This window comes from Ceratotherium simum, chromosome 32, assembly GCF_057802395.1.
Source record: "Ceratotherium simum simum isolate JZ-2026a chromosome 32, ASM5780239v1, whole genome shotgun sequence".
Taxonomy (NCBI): domain Eukaryota; kingdom Metazoa; phylum Chordata; class Mammalia; order Perissodactyla; family Rhinocerotidae; genus Ceratotherium; species Ceratotherium simum.
The window spans coordinates 21,888,392-21,907,278 of NC_141931.1; the positions used below are offsets into that span (position 1 = coordinate 21,888,392).

Here is an 18,887-nt window from a genome sequence, read left to right on the forward strand (position 1 = left end):
ATCCTGGCAAAGTATTTTCTCTCACATTCTCATTTCATTGGTCTGATTTCTTCTACCAGACCCAATCCCATATCTCTTCCCTCTCTACCTCCCAGGTCTCTCCATTGTGACGTCTGGCATTCTGTCCCATGATTAACAAACCTCCCTACATTCTTAACCTCATCCTCAAACATCCCTTATACTCCTGTCCTAACTGGAATCTGCTTTCCCCAGAGGACACCAGTAGACGGAGTAGACTCATTGCCCACACCCACACCCCTCAAATATTGCGGTGGAGGGGCTGCCTCCTCGTTCCTCGCTGACATTTCCCTATTGTTAATCTTCTAACTCCTTATAAACCCCCGTGCTCTGAGGGACATGCTGTAGCGTTGCTAGCTAATCTCCATTTGCCAACAGTCATTGCAAAATAATGTAGGAGAACGCTTCATGGAAAAGTGTCAGTGTATTTAGATAAAAAAAGACTATAAGACACTATATATAGCATGATAGTGCTTGCTTTTTGTTAAAATGTGTGTTTACATGTATAGTATATAACATATATTTCATTATATAGTATATATAGCATAATATTAGTATCTATATACTTCATATATTTGTATATGTATGTATGTATACATATATTTCATAAATATAAAGGAAATAGACCAAAAACTTAGTGATTATCGTATGTCAAAATTCCTGATTTTTTTTGTGCTTATTATGTTTTCTAAGTTTTCCACAGTGAATATGTACAGGAGAACTCTTTAAATTGTATCCATTTCACTGACTTGCTGTCTACTGCACTCTGAAATCTTTTGATTCGTGAGTTTTCTCCAGTGCACCCGGCACGTCTGCTCTCACCAGTTGACCATATGCTTGTAAGAATCAGTTATATTTGTTCCTAAGGCTGTTGCTGTGGGGAAAAGTAAAATATTAGGGGAGAAATCACAAAAATCTAGAGAGATTTTGCATTCAAATTGCTTTTGTAAGTGCTCTTAATTTTTAAAGATTTGCACATACAAAAACAAAAATAAATATATTTAAGTTAAAATGCTTGAAGCATCTCTCATTTCTTTATGAAACTCCTTGCTTGAAGGACTTTTTAAAAAATTAACTGATCAAGTTCTGGTTTCAAATGCATTGGATAAAAGTGCTTCAGTTATATTACTTTTGTAGCAAATAATGAAATTAAAAGATTTAAAAGAATGAGGGCATAGCAATAGAACACACACACATATATATATTGTGTGTGTGTGTGAGGAAGACCAGCCCTGAGCTAACATCCTATGCCAATCCTCCTCTTTTTGCTGAGGAAGATTGGCCCTGGGCTAACATCTGTGCCCATCTTCCTCTACTTTATATGGGACATCGCCACAGCATGGTCTGACAAGCGGTGCGTCAGTCTGCGCCCAGGATCCAAACCTGCAAACCCCGGGCCACTGAAGTGGAACACACAACCTTAACCACTATGCCACCGGACCGGCCCCAAAACACATATATTCTTCATAAATAACTTGCCATTACTGTATAAACCAAAAGATTTCTGTAAGAGAAAAATGAATACCTTTATGTTAGGCACAATACTGTCCAAACAACTTAGTACTCATGATATCTACAAAAGTTCAGAGGAATTTAATTTGGTGTTCAAATCCCTAAGAAGCCAGAGAGAATAGGAAAAATAACAACAGCACATATACACACTCTTCTTCAAAACAAAATGGAAAATACAAAACAAAATTACAAAATAGAAGGCATGCGTCTGGTTCAGGAGACCAGCACGTAGTAGATGAACAAGAAAATATTTGTCATTACGTGAATGAATGAAGTCCTGAGATTCGGCATGTTGTAATAGTCACAGAATCCTCATGAAAGCTTTCCAGTGCCCTCAGATGTGGAAATACAAGACCCACAATAGATCCTTCCCACTCACTTTGAGTCCCTCTTTTCTGAGAACTGCACCCTCCCATTCCAGGGGGTGGGTTCCAGTGGCCATGTCTATTTCGCTCCATTCAGCCTCCCTACAAATTCATGGATTCCAAAGACATCTGAGTCAAGGTGAGTCAGATTCAATCTTTCCAGAATTTGAGGCTTGGAATTGAGAGGTATGTTATGAGAAAAGAGTAAACCTGAGACTGTTATCCTTAGAGAAGACTGCTTGCAAGGTTGGCCCTTGGCTGGCATCTGGGAACTTGGATTTCAGGAATGTTCTAACCTGTCCTTAACGGTAAGAGTGGTCCCCTATGCCTCAACTGTGCAAACAGTGTGGTTTATGCTGAACACCCGCTTTCCTTCTGGGAGTCTGGAATTTTGGTATGTGCAAAGGGTGCCTACATGAACGCCTCCCAATAAAAACCTTGGGTGCCAAGTCTCTAATGGGCTTCCCTGGGCAGAATCATTGCACACGTTTCTGCGTTTTCGTTGCTTGAAGAAGAATGCATTCTGTGTCACCCCAGGGAGAGAGAGGACAAGGAAGCCCGCACGACAGTTCCTCCAGACTCTTCCTCTGCTTTTTTCCATTATGATCCAGCTGTATAAACTTATTACATCACTGTAATAAATCTTATCCATGAGTACAACTATATGCTGAGTGCCATGAGTCCTTCTGGAGAATATCAAATGAAGGGGTGGCACTGGGGACCCTCAACACACATATGGGTGACACAGGAGCTGAGTCATATTAATAGCTGTGCTCTGTGGGTCCACACACGCTCCTGCCAATATTCCCAGAGTTAGTCCTGGTTTACTCCCTACCTGCGTCTCAGTTGCTTGACACATCCTTCACTTCTAGAAGACACCCTTATAACTTTCAAATAAAATCCCCTCTTTAGGATAGCTGGAGTTGGTTTCTGTTGCTTGTGACCAAAAGAATCTTAGAGTTAAACAAGAGTTTAGCAAGAGTTAAAAAAAAATTACGATAGGGATATCTACATCAATTACTTTATTCTCTGCTGTAAGCAAAGATGGTGGGAGCACTGAAGAGTGTTTTGTTTTCGGGAAGAAAAGTGTTCATATTAATCAGCAAGAAGTACTACTGACAGATGAACTAAACTTAGTACTTAAACTAAAAGTCAGTACAGTTCTGTTTCATCATATGGTCATAAATAGCCTCCTCCCAAAATTTCTAGACCATATCCACAGTTCTGTTTCCATTCAAGGCAGCATATGCTTAAGGCAAGTGGGAGCATTGGATATCTAAAAAAACACTGAAAACTCCAAGAAAAGGAATTTCATAATTGGAATCCCTTAGAACCCTATTAAAATGAGATGGCTGCCTCCAGCTTCAATTCAGGAATTTCATAGATAACCACATTAAAAGCTAAATGACTTTGTACCAGAATACTATATTCTGTACAATAAATTCAGATAGACCTAGGCCATGCAACTGAGTTCATTTTATATCATACCCTCCCTTCCCATCTCAAACACGATAGCTTTACAAAATAAATTTATTTTTCCAGATATTTCTTTCTTGCAAAAAACCGGACTTTGAAAGAGAAAGCTTGTTCTGGTCCTTTACATTTTTTTCTAATCCTTTCTTAAATCATTGCCAAGATAGATAAGTAAGGGTCACAGGTTGATAATGAATGATAGTGACTACTTACCGAGAACTAACTTTTGCTATGCATTGTGCTGGATTTTTCAAACACATCATCTTAGCTAATTCTTGCAATAACTCTGAAATAGGCGCCCTTATCTGCAGAAGAGTAAACTGAGGCCCAAAGAGCTTAAGTGGCTTACAAAAGGTGACACAGGTAAAGAAGAAGCTGGAATTTGAATTCAAGCATATTTAACTTCAATATAATGTTTTATCCATTGTACTATAATGAAAATTGAAAAGAGAAGTCCAGAGCCTATAGCAAAAGGGATGAGAGAATTAGAAGTCATTGAGACATTAACAAGAACAGAAAAAGTACAAGAGCTAATGTCATTAGCCTTTTTTGGCCTACATTTGTGCTCCAGAATCATCTAGATTTTTAAAAATCTCTAATGCAATCAGATTTTCCTCAACCATTTTCCCCATGACTCCAGTAAAGGCTCCTGTTATTTCTAATACACAACATACCTACAACCTTACTTCAGCTACTAAGGCTCATTGCCAAGGTCAGTAACCACCAAACACCTTTTGGAATCCTATGGCTTCCATCCCCTGATGGTCTCTAAATTCTGCCATTCTTTATAACCCAAATCCTCCATAGTGAAATTTATATTCATGAATCACACTCGTAAACCCACCTTCACTTTAAATTGGGACTGTTGATAAACAAATTCAAGTTGACTTGGAAACTGAGGTTTACAGAGGTTAAAGTACAAGCTATTACTAATAGCCAGTTACAAAGAACACTCATCACAGGTCAAATTTTAACTAGTGAAACCACTGCCATCCCCAAGGTTACTAAAAGCAAATTCAGTATCTTTTTAAAGCCTAAGACAATGGAAGTCTTAGTGAATGACGTAGTCATCCCATGCAGGCATTGATTCTTAACCAAGATAAACACATGAAGAACGAAGGCTGATGAAGGGCAAAGAGGAGAAAGGAGGTACCGCACCTCTGACCGTACCTCCTCCCACTTCGCTGTCACCTTTGATGTGGGAGGAGCCATGTGTCCATTTTCAGTAGAGTTTGTCCTTCGATTTACTTTGCCAATACCATCGAGTTACGTACATGATCCGTCGCACTAATTCAGTCATTCCCTTCCACCAAGATGGTACCTTTTAGGACAACTGGCAGGCGCCATGAAAAAGACTAGAGCCAATCAAACCAGTCCTTTGTCTCATCAGCCTCCTGTTCTAATTAATGGCACTGACCACAAGCACACACACAGAATTTAAGGAGAAACACAGCAAGTCTTAATTGTCTTCATTAGCAAAAACAAAGTTATTCCTTTTTCTAAAACATAGTAATATAGTGTATTACCCAATATATAAAGTGCTTCCTTTCTTGATATTCGGTGTTATGGTTGTATATGCGAAATTCAGATGCACTAAATGTCACAAATAAATGGAATATACAGAACCCTATTTCCATTTCTTAGTAGGAATAAATCATTTAATAATTATTCAAGTGTAGAGCTGAGAGGAATATAAGATAAGGTCTTTACCAGGCAGGATCTTACAATGCAAGTGAGAAGATGATCCCTACACAAAACCACATGCAATCAGAAAAGCTCAATAGAGTCCACGGGGCCCATACTGAGAGTTGAGCGAATTCAGATTAGGATAGCCTGGAGTTGTCTGGAAAGACATCTTGGAGGAGATGGGAATGGAGCTGGGCCATGGAGAATGGCTAAGAAGTGGAAAGGTGCAGAATGAGGGAGAAAAACTTTGGATATAGGCTGGATAGTGGGGGAATTTATGTTAGAGAGAGGTAAGAAAGACGGCAGAATGGGTCAAGAAACGTGAACGGCATTGATTATCAAGCTAAAGAATTCAGATGTGGGGGCTGGCCCGGTGGCATAGTGGTTAAGTTCGCACACTCTGCTTTGGTGGCCCGGGGTACGTGAGTTCAGATTCCAGGTGCGGACCTACACACCGCTCATCAAGCTATGCTGTGGTGGCATCCCACATACAAAATAGAGGAAGACTGGCACAGACGTTAGCTCAGGGACAATCTTCCTCACACACACACAAAAAAAGAATTTGTATTTTATTCTGAGAGGCAAAGTAGAGACTTTGGAGACCCAAGTAAGAAAATGACTCAATGAAACCGATGTTTTAGAAAGACTGGACTAAGCTAGAAGGGAACAAGGCTGTAAATTGTAATACCCATGAGGCTAGCAGTTTTACCTTTTTGAAGTCATGGATCTCTTTGAGAATTTAATGAAAACTACAGGCCCTTTGCCTAGAAACAGACACACACACAGATGTGCAAAGTATACAGACCTTCTGAAACCTGTTCATAGGGATCCATGGACCAAGAATAAGAACCCTTGAATTAAACTATGTTTTGCAGTAGACCGGAATTAAAAGCCTAGACTAGGATCCTAATTAGTGAAAATATAAAGAAAACAAAGCACTGAGAAATATAGTGCTCAAAATATGATATGAAGCATGAGGTGGAAAAGTTGAAGGTGGATTGCTTGCGCCAGATTTTTACAATACATCTGTAGCACAGACCCTATAACTCCCAACATCCATTCCCCCCTTCTCTTTCATAGTAACAGGTAGTTGAGTATATGGCCACCTAGAATAGAGATAGACATTCGCAGCCTTCCATGCAGCCATTGAGGCTGTGTGACTAAGTTCTGACCAATCAGAAGGTAGTAGAAGTGATGTATGCAACTTCTTGGTCTGGCCCTTAAAGGGAGGGGTGTTCTCTTTCCTTCCCCCTTTCCTCCTTCCTGCCGGTCAGTATGTGGATATAGTGGTGAGCCATCCTGCACCAGAGTTGAGAGCAATGCACACCGGATGGGAAGAAACAACATAGAAGGAGCTTGACCCCCTATGACTTTAGAGCAAAGCAGTCATACCAGCTCAGACTTTTACTTATCTTACTTAAGTCACTGTTATTCCAGGTCTCTGGCACAGCCCCCAGACTCATCCTATCTGAAACAGAATTTGGTACCCGAGGTGGGTTGCTGCCATAATAGAACCTAACATGCATATGACACTGGCTTAGCAGTCAGGTGGTGGGTGCCGAGGACCTAGATATTTCAGACCAGAAAGTTGATGAGCAGTATTATGCTATCTGACAAAACATTTGGTAAAACTGTCACCTGCGAAATCCTGAAAGGCAGACTACATGCCCACAGAGCCTGTGCTCAGTAGCGTGTGTTCATTGTTTTTTGTCATTTTCCAGAAAGCCCTGGAGAAAGATGAGGTCAAGTTGGAGCTAGCAAATTAGCAAGCAGAGATGGAGAGAAATTCAGCTCTGCTAATAAGAGGTAATCTCTGTCTGGCTTCAGTAGCCAGAAGGTGGACCCTGACAAGGTTGGAAAAGTAGAAGCAATTATAAAAGGTGGTTCTGAAGAGGCTGTCTTAGCAGAAGATAAGAGAACAGATGAAACCCTTCTTCAAGTACCTTCTAGTAAGCATTCTGTTAGACCAGGGGAGCCAGCTGAGCCTTCAAGATCAGTTAAGGGGTATTGTCCTCCCACTCCAGCATGTTATTTCAGATGGTCTCAAGGTAAGCACCGTTAAATTTAGGGAGCTGTATAGACACAGCACAGAACCTGTAAATAAAAGACCAGCGTTTTCAGGCTTAAAAACTAGGTCTAGATGAGATCTTGCTCATGGAATGACCAGAAGCAAAAAGATTACAGACCTATGAATTTTATTAAAAAATTGGTCTGCCAAAGAAATCCCAACTCCGGCCAAAAAAAACCCTGTCATTGATGAACCCCTAAAGTAACTCTCGGGCTCCTAACTTGATCAAAATAAAGTAGGCTGTGGAAGGTGTGCAGCCCCCAAGGGGGCCTACTCCCCAATGCCCATGTCAGAGATGGCCACAGAAGATAATAGATAAGGAAGACTCTATATGGCAAAGCCAGGGGAACAACAGAGGGCAGAGTTGAGGGGCCAAATAAAACTGTGAACTTACTACAAAGACACATCAAGGAGCTTTATCATTCCTCCTCAACAGGATGTGATAATTGGTTGAAACGAATGACTGCTGTAGAGTCCTCATCATTTCCTATTATGGATGGGAGTTTTCTTTGTATATTGAATATATGTATATATGGGGTGGATGGCAGTTCATAAAATTCCAGACCATGAGGAGCCACAGCCAGACCTGATGGAGAGGGCTGCACGTTCTCCAGAGATAATGGACTTTGAGCTGGATTCAGGAATTGCACGGAGAAGAGAGGAGGTGAATACATTCTACGTATGGGAAGAAAAGCGTATGATATTTGAGTGGCCAAAGGGGTTGAGTGTGGCGATTACTAGTTATTTTCCAACATCTATTTTCCTCTTCTCGAAATAATTCTTAGCTGGCACACGGCCACCCTGAATAAAGACTATGTTTTCTAGTCTTCTTTGCAGATATATACGGACCAAGTTCTAGCCAATGAGATTCTACTGGAAGTGATATATAAAACTCTCCTTCCTCCTTTCTCACACACGCCCAGTAGGAGATAATGAACCACAAAAAGAGTTACTACAAAATAATGTGATAAGTTCTGAAACAGAAAGAAGAGAAACCTGTCACAGATCTACATGCAATGGTAATTCTGAAGAAAGTAACAAAATGGCCCACTTGCCTTCAAGTTTTATTGAGTATTTAAAAAAATAAGGAAAATGAAAATAAAGTTATTGCCCTTAGCGACAAAATTTCTTAAGCCAGATCGCGCAACTTTGCAACAAACAATTGTTTCCCAGTATTGATTTTACTCTTCCCTCCCAATACCACACAAGATGGTACCCTCCGCCTGCAGTTCTAATGCAATACTGAACTTTCAAATTTCACCAAGCACCTTACAAAACAGCAAGTTGATTACTAGCCGGAGGGGGAGAGGGGACAACTTGGTGATGAGGGAACAGGGAGGAGGGGATTATATATATAAAATCAACTCCAGAGATTTTTTTTTTTCCGTGAGGAAGATCAGCCCTGAGCTAACATCCATGCCAATCCTCCTCTTTTTGCTGAGGAAGACCGGCCCTGGGCTAACATCCGTGCCCATCTTCCTCTACTTTATATGGGACGCCGCCAGCATAGCTTGACAAGCAGTGCCTCAGTGCGTGCCCGGGGATCCGAACCTGCGAACCCTTGGCCCCAAAACAGAGCGCACGCACTTAACCGCTGCACCACCAGCCTGGCCCCTCCAGAGATGTTTTTTAAATCACCCTAGCCCAAAGCTCCAAGATGGTTAGGATACAGTCTTCCAGTTAAGAACCACTGGCCCAGGTTTTTCCAAGGCAAAGCTTAATTCTCAGCTGCCAGACTGTTAATAGGAATCAAATAGAAACCCGATTGTAAGGGAAAACCTCAAATGAGATCACAATAATTGTGCATCGAGCTCATGCTGATATGATCTTAAATGAAGATGGGTTGTCAAATGTCCTGCACACACATCCCTTATGACTGTAACAGTGTTTGGCCGCAGGTGGCCATGCACCTGCTGCTAGAGAATCACTTGGGATGCCTGATAAGAATACAGATTCCTGGGGCCGGCCCAGTGGCGTAGTGGTTAAGTTCACGCGCTCCACTTCAGCAGCCTAGGGCTCGCTGGTTCGGATCCTGGGCACGGACCTACACACTGCTCATCAAGCCATCTTGTGGTGGCATCCCACATGCAAAATAGAGGAGGACTGGCATGGATGTTAGCTCGGGGTGGATTTTCCTCAAGCAAAAAAAGAGAGGAAGATTGGCAACAGGTGTTAGCTCAGGGCCAACCTTCCTCACCAAAAAACAAAACGAAACAAAGAATACACATTCCTGAACCTCATCTCAGACCACTGAATTAGAACCCAGGGGAGAGGAAGGGAAGGAGGCCTAGAACTAGCATTTTTAACATCATTCAAAGTGATTTGAATGCACACTTAAGTTTGAGAACAACTGACATAAAATTCTTGACACTTGGGGTTGGCCCCGTGGCCAGTGGTTAAGTTTGGCTTGCTCCGCTTCTGCAGCCCAGGTTCAGTTCCCGGGAGTGGCCCTACACCACTCCTCTGTGGCCATGCTGTGGCAGCGACCCACATACAAAATAGAGGAAGACTGGCACAGAGGTTAGCTCAGGGCGAACCTTCCTCACCAAAAAAAGGAAAAAAAAAATTCTTGACACTCAATTTGCAAAGTGAAATAAGATACCTATAGTCTTACCCTCAAGGGATTAACAATCTAGTTGGCCAAAATGTCTTCTCTAAAATCCCATTGCATTCAAGAGAAAGAAATCAGGCTTATTCTAAACATTCCCTGAGGTCAAGAGCAAAATATTGAGGTTTCAGTGTGTAAGATTCAAATGTCAGGCGATTAGATGATGAAGGGGATCTCCATTGTTAACTAATAATGGATCAAAGATGCCAAATGGTAGGGTCGACCCAGTGGCTTAGTGGTTAAGTTCACGCATTCCTCTTTGGTGGCAGGGGTTTGCAGGTTTGGATCCTGGTGCGGAGGTTTGCAACACTCATCAAGCCATGCTGCGGCTCCCATATGTAAAGTGGAGGAGGAGTGGCACAGATGTTAGCTCACGGCCAATCTTCCTGACCAAAAACAAAAAAGATGCCAAATGATTTTCCTCTAATAATCAATCTGTATTCATCTTCTACTCTGAGGAGGAATAAGATACAATAACTTTGGAGCATAAACCAAATACTCAAAATCAGTCTCTTGCACATGAGTCGGCAAGCAAGAGAGGTTCCAAAAACTGATATTCATGTCTCCTAATCCATTAAAACCACTAGTAACATGGTTCTAAGTTCAGCAAAGAGTTTTAAACTCTGAAATTGAAGTAAGAGGCTAGTTAGGTCGAGAAGACTGACAATAAATACAATGCTGTGGTCCAAGACCACTAGCTAACTGCCCTCTTCACCCTAGCAGTACAGTCATGATCCCCACACATCCCGCTCCCACGAGCCCTGGAGATGGCCCTGGAAATGTATCCTTGTTAAACTCCGGGAGCTGGGTGATCTCAGAACTTCTCTTTTCCCTCAGCTCCCCCTCCGCAAAGAGCTAAGTTCCCACATGTTTACAACCGAGGAATAGAAAAGACAAGACCTCACAAAACCAGTAGAACTTGAAAGATAGAAAATCACTCAAGCGTGGAACCGAACGTTGAGACCCTGACCTCAAGGTTCCCCACCTACCGAGCCTGGACAAAGGGTGACCCCGACACTGACAACACCCACGCCTGCCTCGCCTTCCCTTCCTCCCCACCGGCCTGCACGCACACTGCAGGCCCCCTGAAGCCCGACCTCCCCCACCGCAGACCCGGCACGGCGGCCCCCGGCTTCCCGAGCCCCACGCCCACTGACCGGGCCCCATCCCAGACCTGGGGGGCGCGCTAGGCCGCCCCGGGGCTCCCGGCTCTCGGGCTTCCTCGGCCGGTACCCGTAGACACCCCTCTCCGTCTGGTAGCCGCGCTGGAGGAGGAGCGGAGGGGCCCGGCCGAGGCTCCGTCTTGCTGCTGCCACCGTGGCCGAGGCCATGTCCCGCCCGGTCCTCCGGGCCGGAGGGAGTCAGCAGCCGCCGGGAGCGGGGAGGGTCGCTCGTGGCCCGCCAGGAACCCGGGAACCCGCCACGCGGGAGTCGGGAGGTGGGAGCCCCGCCCCCGGGCAACGGCCCCGCGCCTGATTGGCCGGAGGCCCGCCCCTTGGAGCCAATCCAGGTCAGCGGCCCACGCGGGAAGCCACGCCCCGGGAGCCGGCTGGACTCGCGCGGTCCTAGAGGCTGGACGTAGCCCTGGAGTTGGGAAAGCAGGGAGCGCTGAGCGGCGCGTTACCGGCTTTCAAAACTTTGTAGGTCTGTATATCCTGCACCCACCACCCCTCTGCGGGAAGCCGCAGAGCATGACCACACAGACACGATGTTGTGTTGTCACACAACAAGGAAAAATGAGCGACAGTGTGCGCAGAACGTGCCTGGGACTGAGACCCAGGGACGCAAGAAGAGAAGGTCATATGAAGGAAGCAGAAAATCAGTATCTTTCTTTTTTTTTTTCTTAGGAAACATTGAGGGAGAAAGTAGAACTTAGGGGAGGAGGAGCCTGTAAGAAAGGGATAGAATAGGAGTGAAAAGAAATTGGGCATGAAAGATTTAGTAACACTACAGAGGGGAGAGCTAAAGGATTGGAAGTTGTCAGTGAATGGTGTGTCGGCATTCGAGATTTTAGAAATGGGATATTTGCCTGTCAGTCCTGCCCCAGGGCATGGTCATTGGAGGGGATTGCTGAAGTGGGGTGGAGGTTAAAATTGTCAGAGCTAAAGTTAAGGTCCAATGAGGTTAGGGTGCAGGACAGTGTCTTATACACGGACAATGAAATGGCCTAGGAAAGGTGGGCCTTTCATACAATTTTGTCATTATCAATTTCTGCCTGTCTTCCTCACTAGATTGTGAGCTCCTTGAGGCCAGGAATAGTGCTTTGTTCCCCAACAGTGATTGATACATAGTAATATATTAACAATTCAGTGGATGACACCATCAAGAGAACGAGAAGACAAGCCACAGACTGGGAGAAAATATTTGCGAAAGATACATCTGATCATAATGATAGATACATGTCATTATGCATATGTCCAAAACCTAGAATGTACACCACCACAGTGAATCCTAATGTAAACTGTGGACTTTGGGTGATAATGATGTGTCAAGTAGGTTCATCGATTCTAACAAATGTCTCTGGTGGGGGATGCTGATAATGGGAGAGGCTATGCATATGTGAGAGGAGGAAGTATAAGGGAAATCTCTGTACCTTCCTCTCAATTTGCTGTGAAGTTAAAACTGCTCTAAAAAAGTCTCTTAAAAAAAATTTAGACAGGTGCATGGATGAATGAATGAATGAAAACAAACCATGTTGTTAATGCAACAATCTGTGGAAGTCAAAGAGTGTTTTTAAAAAAAGGGTTTACGAAGAAGTGGTCCAGAGGCAAAGTCTGAATAAAGTGACCAGGAAATTTGAGGAAGAGAGCACAGAGGATGATGGAGGGAAATAGAACCAGATGGCATAAGTTCTGAAGCGATAAAGTTTCTTTATGTGAAGGAAAAAGAGTAGTATTTGAAGTGGCGTCCATCCAATCCCCTATGCACAGATAATGAGGTGGGAATCAGGTTTTAGGCAAGTCAAGGAAGTGAAAGGCACAATCTACAAAGATATCAACGCTTTAGGTAGCAGGATGAAAGCAAAACCATTTTCCCCTACAGACTCATCACGCTTGAGCATTTAAAGTGCTTCTAGAAAGTAGGTGGGTAATTGTAACATTTCCTAGAGAGAAAGAGGTTATATGGCTTACCTAGTTCATTAGGATAACACAAAACACGATGAGAATTAGGAACTTCTGACTGCTAGCGTTGCTTTTCCACAAATGAAGTTCAAGGAGGTCTCAGAACTATGTCATAAAAGGAGTAAGTGTATAGACTTGAATATCTCCAAGTCATAAGACCCATCAGTTGCCAGTGACACATACTACACTGTAGGTTCATTTTGCACTCCATTTCATTTGCTTGTTTCGTTCGAGAAAGAGATGGGTTTTTGGGTTTTGGCTCCAGAAAAGAATGTAAAGATTTCAAAATCTGTCAAAACGATCTTTCTCAGTTAATGCCCATATTCAAAGTCAGTGTCTTGGATTAGTGCTGTTATGGTGTCTCTTGACCTCTCAACAAAGTTCTGTATTTCTAGGTTGAATATGGTGAAGCATAGATGTTAAAATCATTTCTTCCTTCCAAGAAATGATTTTGGAATTATAGTCTTTTGCATGTAATAGGCAGTCAAGACACCCCTGTCAGATGAACATGTAGGTAACAGTTGGGAAGACAAGTAGTGAGAGAAAAGAGGATCAGCTACCTCACATTAGCTTTGGGACAACTACGTTTTAGAATTGTGCCTTGTGTTTCCTTGGGCCCTGCTGGTGACCAAACTAGGGACAGAACTTCATCTGACCGCCTATGTTACAGTCTCACAGTCTGGCGTCCTTATCTCCTAAAGAAAAACAAAACATGGTCACAAATGAATTAAAATAAGAGCATTCAATTTTTAAAAAATACTTACATAGCAGACTGAGGAAAAAGAACTATTATAATCATTAATGGGTTATTAATGCTGTTTTAAAGCTACTGTCTATCTAATTTAGCTTAATAGTTTTATTATTCCTGAAAAACATATACGTTTTGTTCTCTTTTTTACTACTATATTATTTCTGTATAAAATACAGATATAGAGAGTTATATAGAGAGAGTTCTATAGATAGTTCTATGTAGATATCTAGAATTGAAATGTAATGCTGTGATAGTTGAAATGAGTGCTGTGCTGGGTATGAAGCTACCAGGTTCTAATTCCATCTTTTCCATTGAGTGGCTATGTGACCTTGGGACAATTAGACATTAAGAAGACACAACCTCTCTATTTCCTCATGGTCTACATTGTCCTTAGAGTTCCTTCAAGTTCTAAACGTTTTTTGATTCTAAAGCTTAATATAAAAAGTAAAAGGATGTGTGTTGAACCACTAGAAGAGAAGTTAAGAATGTGGCTTTACTTATTGATACAATGGGATGCTATACAGACATTAAAAATGAATGAACTAGATCTACACATTCAACATAAAAATAGATCCCAAGAATATAAAGTTGAGAGGAAAAAAATGATAGAAATGATATCCACACAAGTTTTAAAATATACCAAATTGGTCTATATGTTTTTATGAATATGTACATATATAGTTAAAGTGTAAGTATATGGATAGGTAGGATGCACAACAATTTCAGTAAATTTGGTTGTATGGGGGCATGGAGAGAAATGGGATGGGTGGGGCAGGGGCTTTGATGATTTCTACAATGCTTTCGTTCTTTAGAAAATTCTGAAACAAATATTTCAAAATGTTAGTATTTGTCAAATTGTGGGTGGTGGGAACATGGTTATTTGTTTTACAATTCTCTGTACTTTTCATCATTTTAAAATATTTAAAATTTTAAACATTTTAAGAATTATAACTGAAAATTGAAAAAAGAAAACAACATGATCTTCTCAATGAGGTCTACCCTGATACCCTTCTTAAAATTGCAACTAACCTTATCACCTCTTATAATTCTGCTCCCTCTTACCCTGCTCTACTTGTTATTTCTACCGTCACATGTATCCGTATCATTTCCTAACACATCATATAATCTATTTATCATTTTTTGTCCATCTCCCCTGACTAAAATGGATGCTCTATGAGGGCAAAGATCTCTGTAGGTTTTACTCACTGTTGTATCTTAAGTGCCAAGAATAGTGCCTGGCACACAAGAGGTACCCCAGAAACGTTTGTTCGGTGAATGTATGGTGTCAGAACCTGGCTGAATATGTTCAAATCCTGCTGCTACCACCTACTAGCTGTGGGACCTTGGGCATGTTACTTAAACTCTCTAAGCCTCCATTTCCCTATCTGTAAAATGGGAATTGTAATAGTACCTACCTGTAAAACCCTTTAGGAAGGTGTCTGGCATATTGTAAGTACTCAACACATATTAGTTCTTCTTCTCCTTCTCGTTCTCCTTCTCGTTCTCCTTCTCCTTCTCATTCTCATTCTTATTAAGATCTTATTCATGGTAGTGGCCCTTATCGTGATTCCTGGGCTTTAATGATCTTGAACCTGCAAGAGGTCTGATGAGCAAGTCTGTGTGTTAGGGTACGAGGCAACTAGCAATGACTGAGTATGAGAATAGGGATATTCTAGGTATAAACAGAAGGGGTTCAGAGTATGCCACCCCAAAATATGCCACTCTGGCATAAAGATCATTTTCAGCTGAAGGCAATTGAAAAGAAGCAGGTATAAGAAAAACTCTCTGTCCCCCACTCCCGCTAGGAGAGGTAAGACGGTTCTTAATCACTGGAGACAACTCCAGACTCTTATCAGCCCAGAGAAGGCACCAGAGGAATCTACATAGCAAACATTACTGAAACAATCCGTGGGCCAGCCGGGTGGCACAAGCAGTTGAGTGCGCGTGCTCTGCTGCAGCGGCCTGGGGTTCACCGGTTCGGATCCTGGGTGCACACCGACACAGTGGTTGGCAAGCGATGCTGTGGCGGCGTCCCATATAAAGTGGAGGGAGATGGGTATGGATGTTAGCCCATGGCCAGTCTTCCTCAGCAAAAAATGAGGAGGATTGGCAGATGTTAGCACAGGGCTGATCTCCTCACAAAAAACAAACAAACAAACAAAAACTAAAACAATCCTTATCTTACGTTACCTCTTCCATATTTACCTTCCACAATTTGCCTCCCTTAAAAGCCTAAACCCGTTTCCTTTGTCTTGTCACTTCTCCACAAATTTATTGTTCTTTGGTTAAGATGCTATACAAGCCCAAGTTCTAACCACTCTTTTGAGTGACTCATCACTTTGCATGTGCTATGCACATGTTAATAAACTCGATTTGTTTTTCTCTTGTTAATCTATCTTTTGTCAGTCTAATTCACAGGACCCTACTCAGAGAGTCTAGGAGGGTAGAGGGAAAAAGTTTTCCCTTCCCTCCATAGCTTATTCTGTCTCATTAATAAAATGTTCAAATATGTGAATGGTCAGTTTACCAGGCTAGAAATAGGCCTATTTTATTTTTGAAGAAAGGTATTTTCTTGGGTTCTTTGCTTTACTTTTTAAAGCATTGAGCATGCTAGAATTAATATTTTTGAAGCTAGACTAATTTCTTCCACTAGCAACTTTTCATTAAAAGAAATTCTCAAATTATCATGACAATGGGGCACATACATGCATTATTATATTTTATATATACCCAAAATTTATCTATCATCAGTTGACTAATTTCATTTTCTTTCCTTACCACTGCCCACTTTTATTAGAGATGTTAAGAGGAGTAGGGTATACGTGACCAACCATTCAAACCCAGGAGGATGAGAAGAAAAAGGTGAAATTTATTCAAACGAATCCTTTCAGCTGAAAAATAACATCCTTTCTCTATTGCTGTTACTTAATCTCATTTCTTCCCTGATTAATAGAAATTCCTTAAAAAATGACTACTTCTTAACTTTTTTTCTCTCCTCTGGCTAATACCAAGGGTGTTCTCTTTGTTCTCATGATTTCCTCCGCTACATTGTGAAATCTATCACACTTATAAAACTATACTTATATAAGTATATGTATATAACATTAAAATAATGATTATCATCATATTAGTTATCTATTGCCATGTAACAAATGACCCCACAATGTAGCGGCTTGAAACAACAAACATATATTATCCCATAGTTTTTGTAGGTCAGTAATCCAGGCACAACTTAGCTTGGTGCCTGTGGCTCGAGGCCTCTAACAAGGTTGTAGTCAGGCTGGTGGTTAAAACTGTGATCTCATCAGAAGGCTCAACTGGGGGAAAATCAACTTTCACTCCACTCACATGGTTGTTGGCAGGATTGAGTTCCTCACTGGCTGTTGGCCAGAAGCCTCCCTCAGTTCTTTGCTGTGTGGGCTTTTCCAAAGGGTAGCTCACAACGTGGCAGTTGGCTGCCCTCAGAGGGAGAGAGAGAGATCCAGGATGAAGCTGCAGTCTTTTTGTAAGCTAATGTTGGTATTAAAACCACGTCGGGGCTGGCCCCGTGGCGTAGTGGTTACGTTCGTGCATTCTGCTTCGGTGGCCCAGGGTTCACCGGTTTGGATCCTGGGTGAAGACCTACTCACGGCTCATCAAGCCATGCTGAGGCGGCGTCCACATAGAAGAGCTACAACTTTACAACTATGATACACAACTATGTACTGGGGCTTTGGGAAGAAAAAAGAAAAAGAGGAAGATTGGCAACAGATGTTAGCACAGGGCCAATCTTCCTCAAAAAAACAAAAACAAAAACAAAAAAACCAAACCAAAACAAACAAAAACACCACATCACCTCTGCTGCATATATTCACTAGAAGTTACTCACTAAATCCAGCCTACACTTGAGGAGAGAGGATTACACAAGGATGTGAATACCAGGAGGCAGGGATCCTTGAGCACCATCTCAGAGGCCACCTACCACAACCACTTGACCATTTTTCGAAATGTATGACGGAAGACTACACAGTGTGCATCCTTTTGGCCTGTCAATAACATGCTCTCTCATGTAATTCTTCCACTGGCTTCCCTGACACTCTTGTTAATTTCGTTAGTTCTCTTCTATTCTTTCTGTTTCTACTCTGAATCCTTTTTCAGTCATTTTCCTCTTCCAACTTCTGATTTTCCATCTCTATACTCACTCTCTCGGAAAGTCCATCTGTCGTGATTGAGACTCCCAGTCCAGCTTTCTCACTTGTGTTCTGTGAAATCCTTTATTTTATTTTTTTTTTTTTTTTTTTTTTTTTTTTTTTTTAAAGATTTTTTATTTATTTTATTTTTCCCCCCAAAGCCCCAGTGGATAGCTGTGTGTCGTAGCTGCACATCCTTCTAGTTGCTGTATGTGGGACTCGGCCTCAGGATGAACGGAGAAGTGGTGCCTCGATGCGCACCCGGGATCCGAACCCGGGCCACCAGCATCGCAGCGCGCGCACTTAACCACCAAGCCACAGGGCCGGCCCCTTTATTTTATTTTTGTCTTTTATTTATTTTGTGAGGAAGATCAGCCCTGAGCTAACATCCATGCTAATCCTCCTCTTTTTGCTGAGGAAGACTGTCTCAGAGCTAACATCTATTGCCAACCCTCCTCCTTTTTTTTTCCCCAAAGCCCCAGTAGATAGTTGTACGTCATGGTTGCACATCCTTCTAGTTGCTGTGTGTGGGACGCGGCCTCAGCATGGCAGAGAAGCGGTGTGTTGGTGCGCACCCGGGAGCCGAACCTGCGGGCCGCCAGTAGCGGAGCGCGCGCACTTAACCGCTAAGCCACGGGGCCAGCCCCTGAAATGGTTTATTAACTTAACCAAGTTGATCTCTCCATTTTCTGAATTCCTATAGCACATAGAGGCAGGGTTATTCTGTTTAACATTTTTTTTCTCTGTTTATCTTGTCTCCCAAGAGATGAAATTTTTGAGAGTGAGGATCATGTTTTCAACTGTTTGCTTATATCTTGAGTGCTCTTTGAGAGTCCTTCCAATTCTAACATTCTGTAACTCAATGATTCATATCTCCTACCGAACACAGTGGAACACGACTTTGTTTTGCTTTATTGAAAATCAATCTATCATGTATTCATCTAATGGGAAGTAACAGGAATTTATTTATTCAATTAATATTTATTGAGTACTTACTATATGCCAGCACTGTGCTAAGTGCTTTGGCACAGAGCAGTGAGGAAGTCAGACATGGTCCCTATTTGTAGGAGCTTATAGTCTCAGGGGATAGATAGAAGTTAAATAACCACACGAAT

General features: G+C 42.2%; 2 protein-coding genes across 2 annotated transcripts in view; both read right to left on the reverse strand.

Moving 5' to 3' along the window:
• Positions 1-11,149, reverse strand: part of DHTKD1 (dehydrogenase E1 and transketolase domain containing 1) — a 46,208-nt gene extending 35,059 nt beyond the window's left edge. The window contains exon 1 of the mRNA XM_087420823.1: positions 10,905-11,149. Coding sequence (XP_087276949.1) covers positions 10,905-11,061 — 157 coding nt within the window. The 5' untranslated portion in view covers positions 11,062-11,149. The remainder of the gene's footprint in view (positions 1-10,904) is intronic.
• SEC61A2 (SEC61 translocon subunit alpha 2) overlaps positions 1-18,887 on the reverse strand; it is a 213,892-nt gene that overhangs the window by 67,403 nt on the left and 127,602 nt on the right. The gene's annotated exons all lie outside the window — the stretch shown is intronic.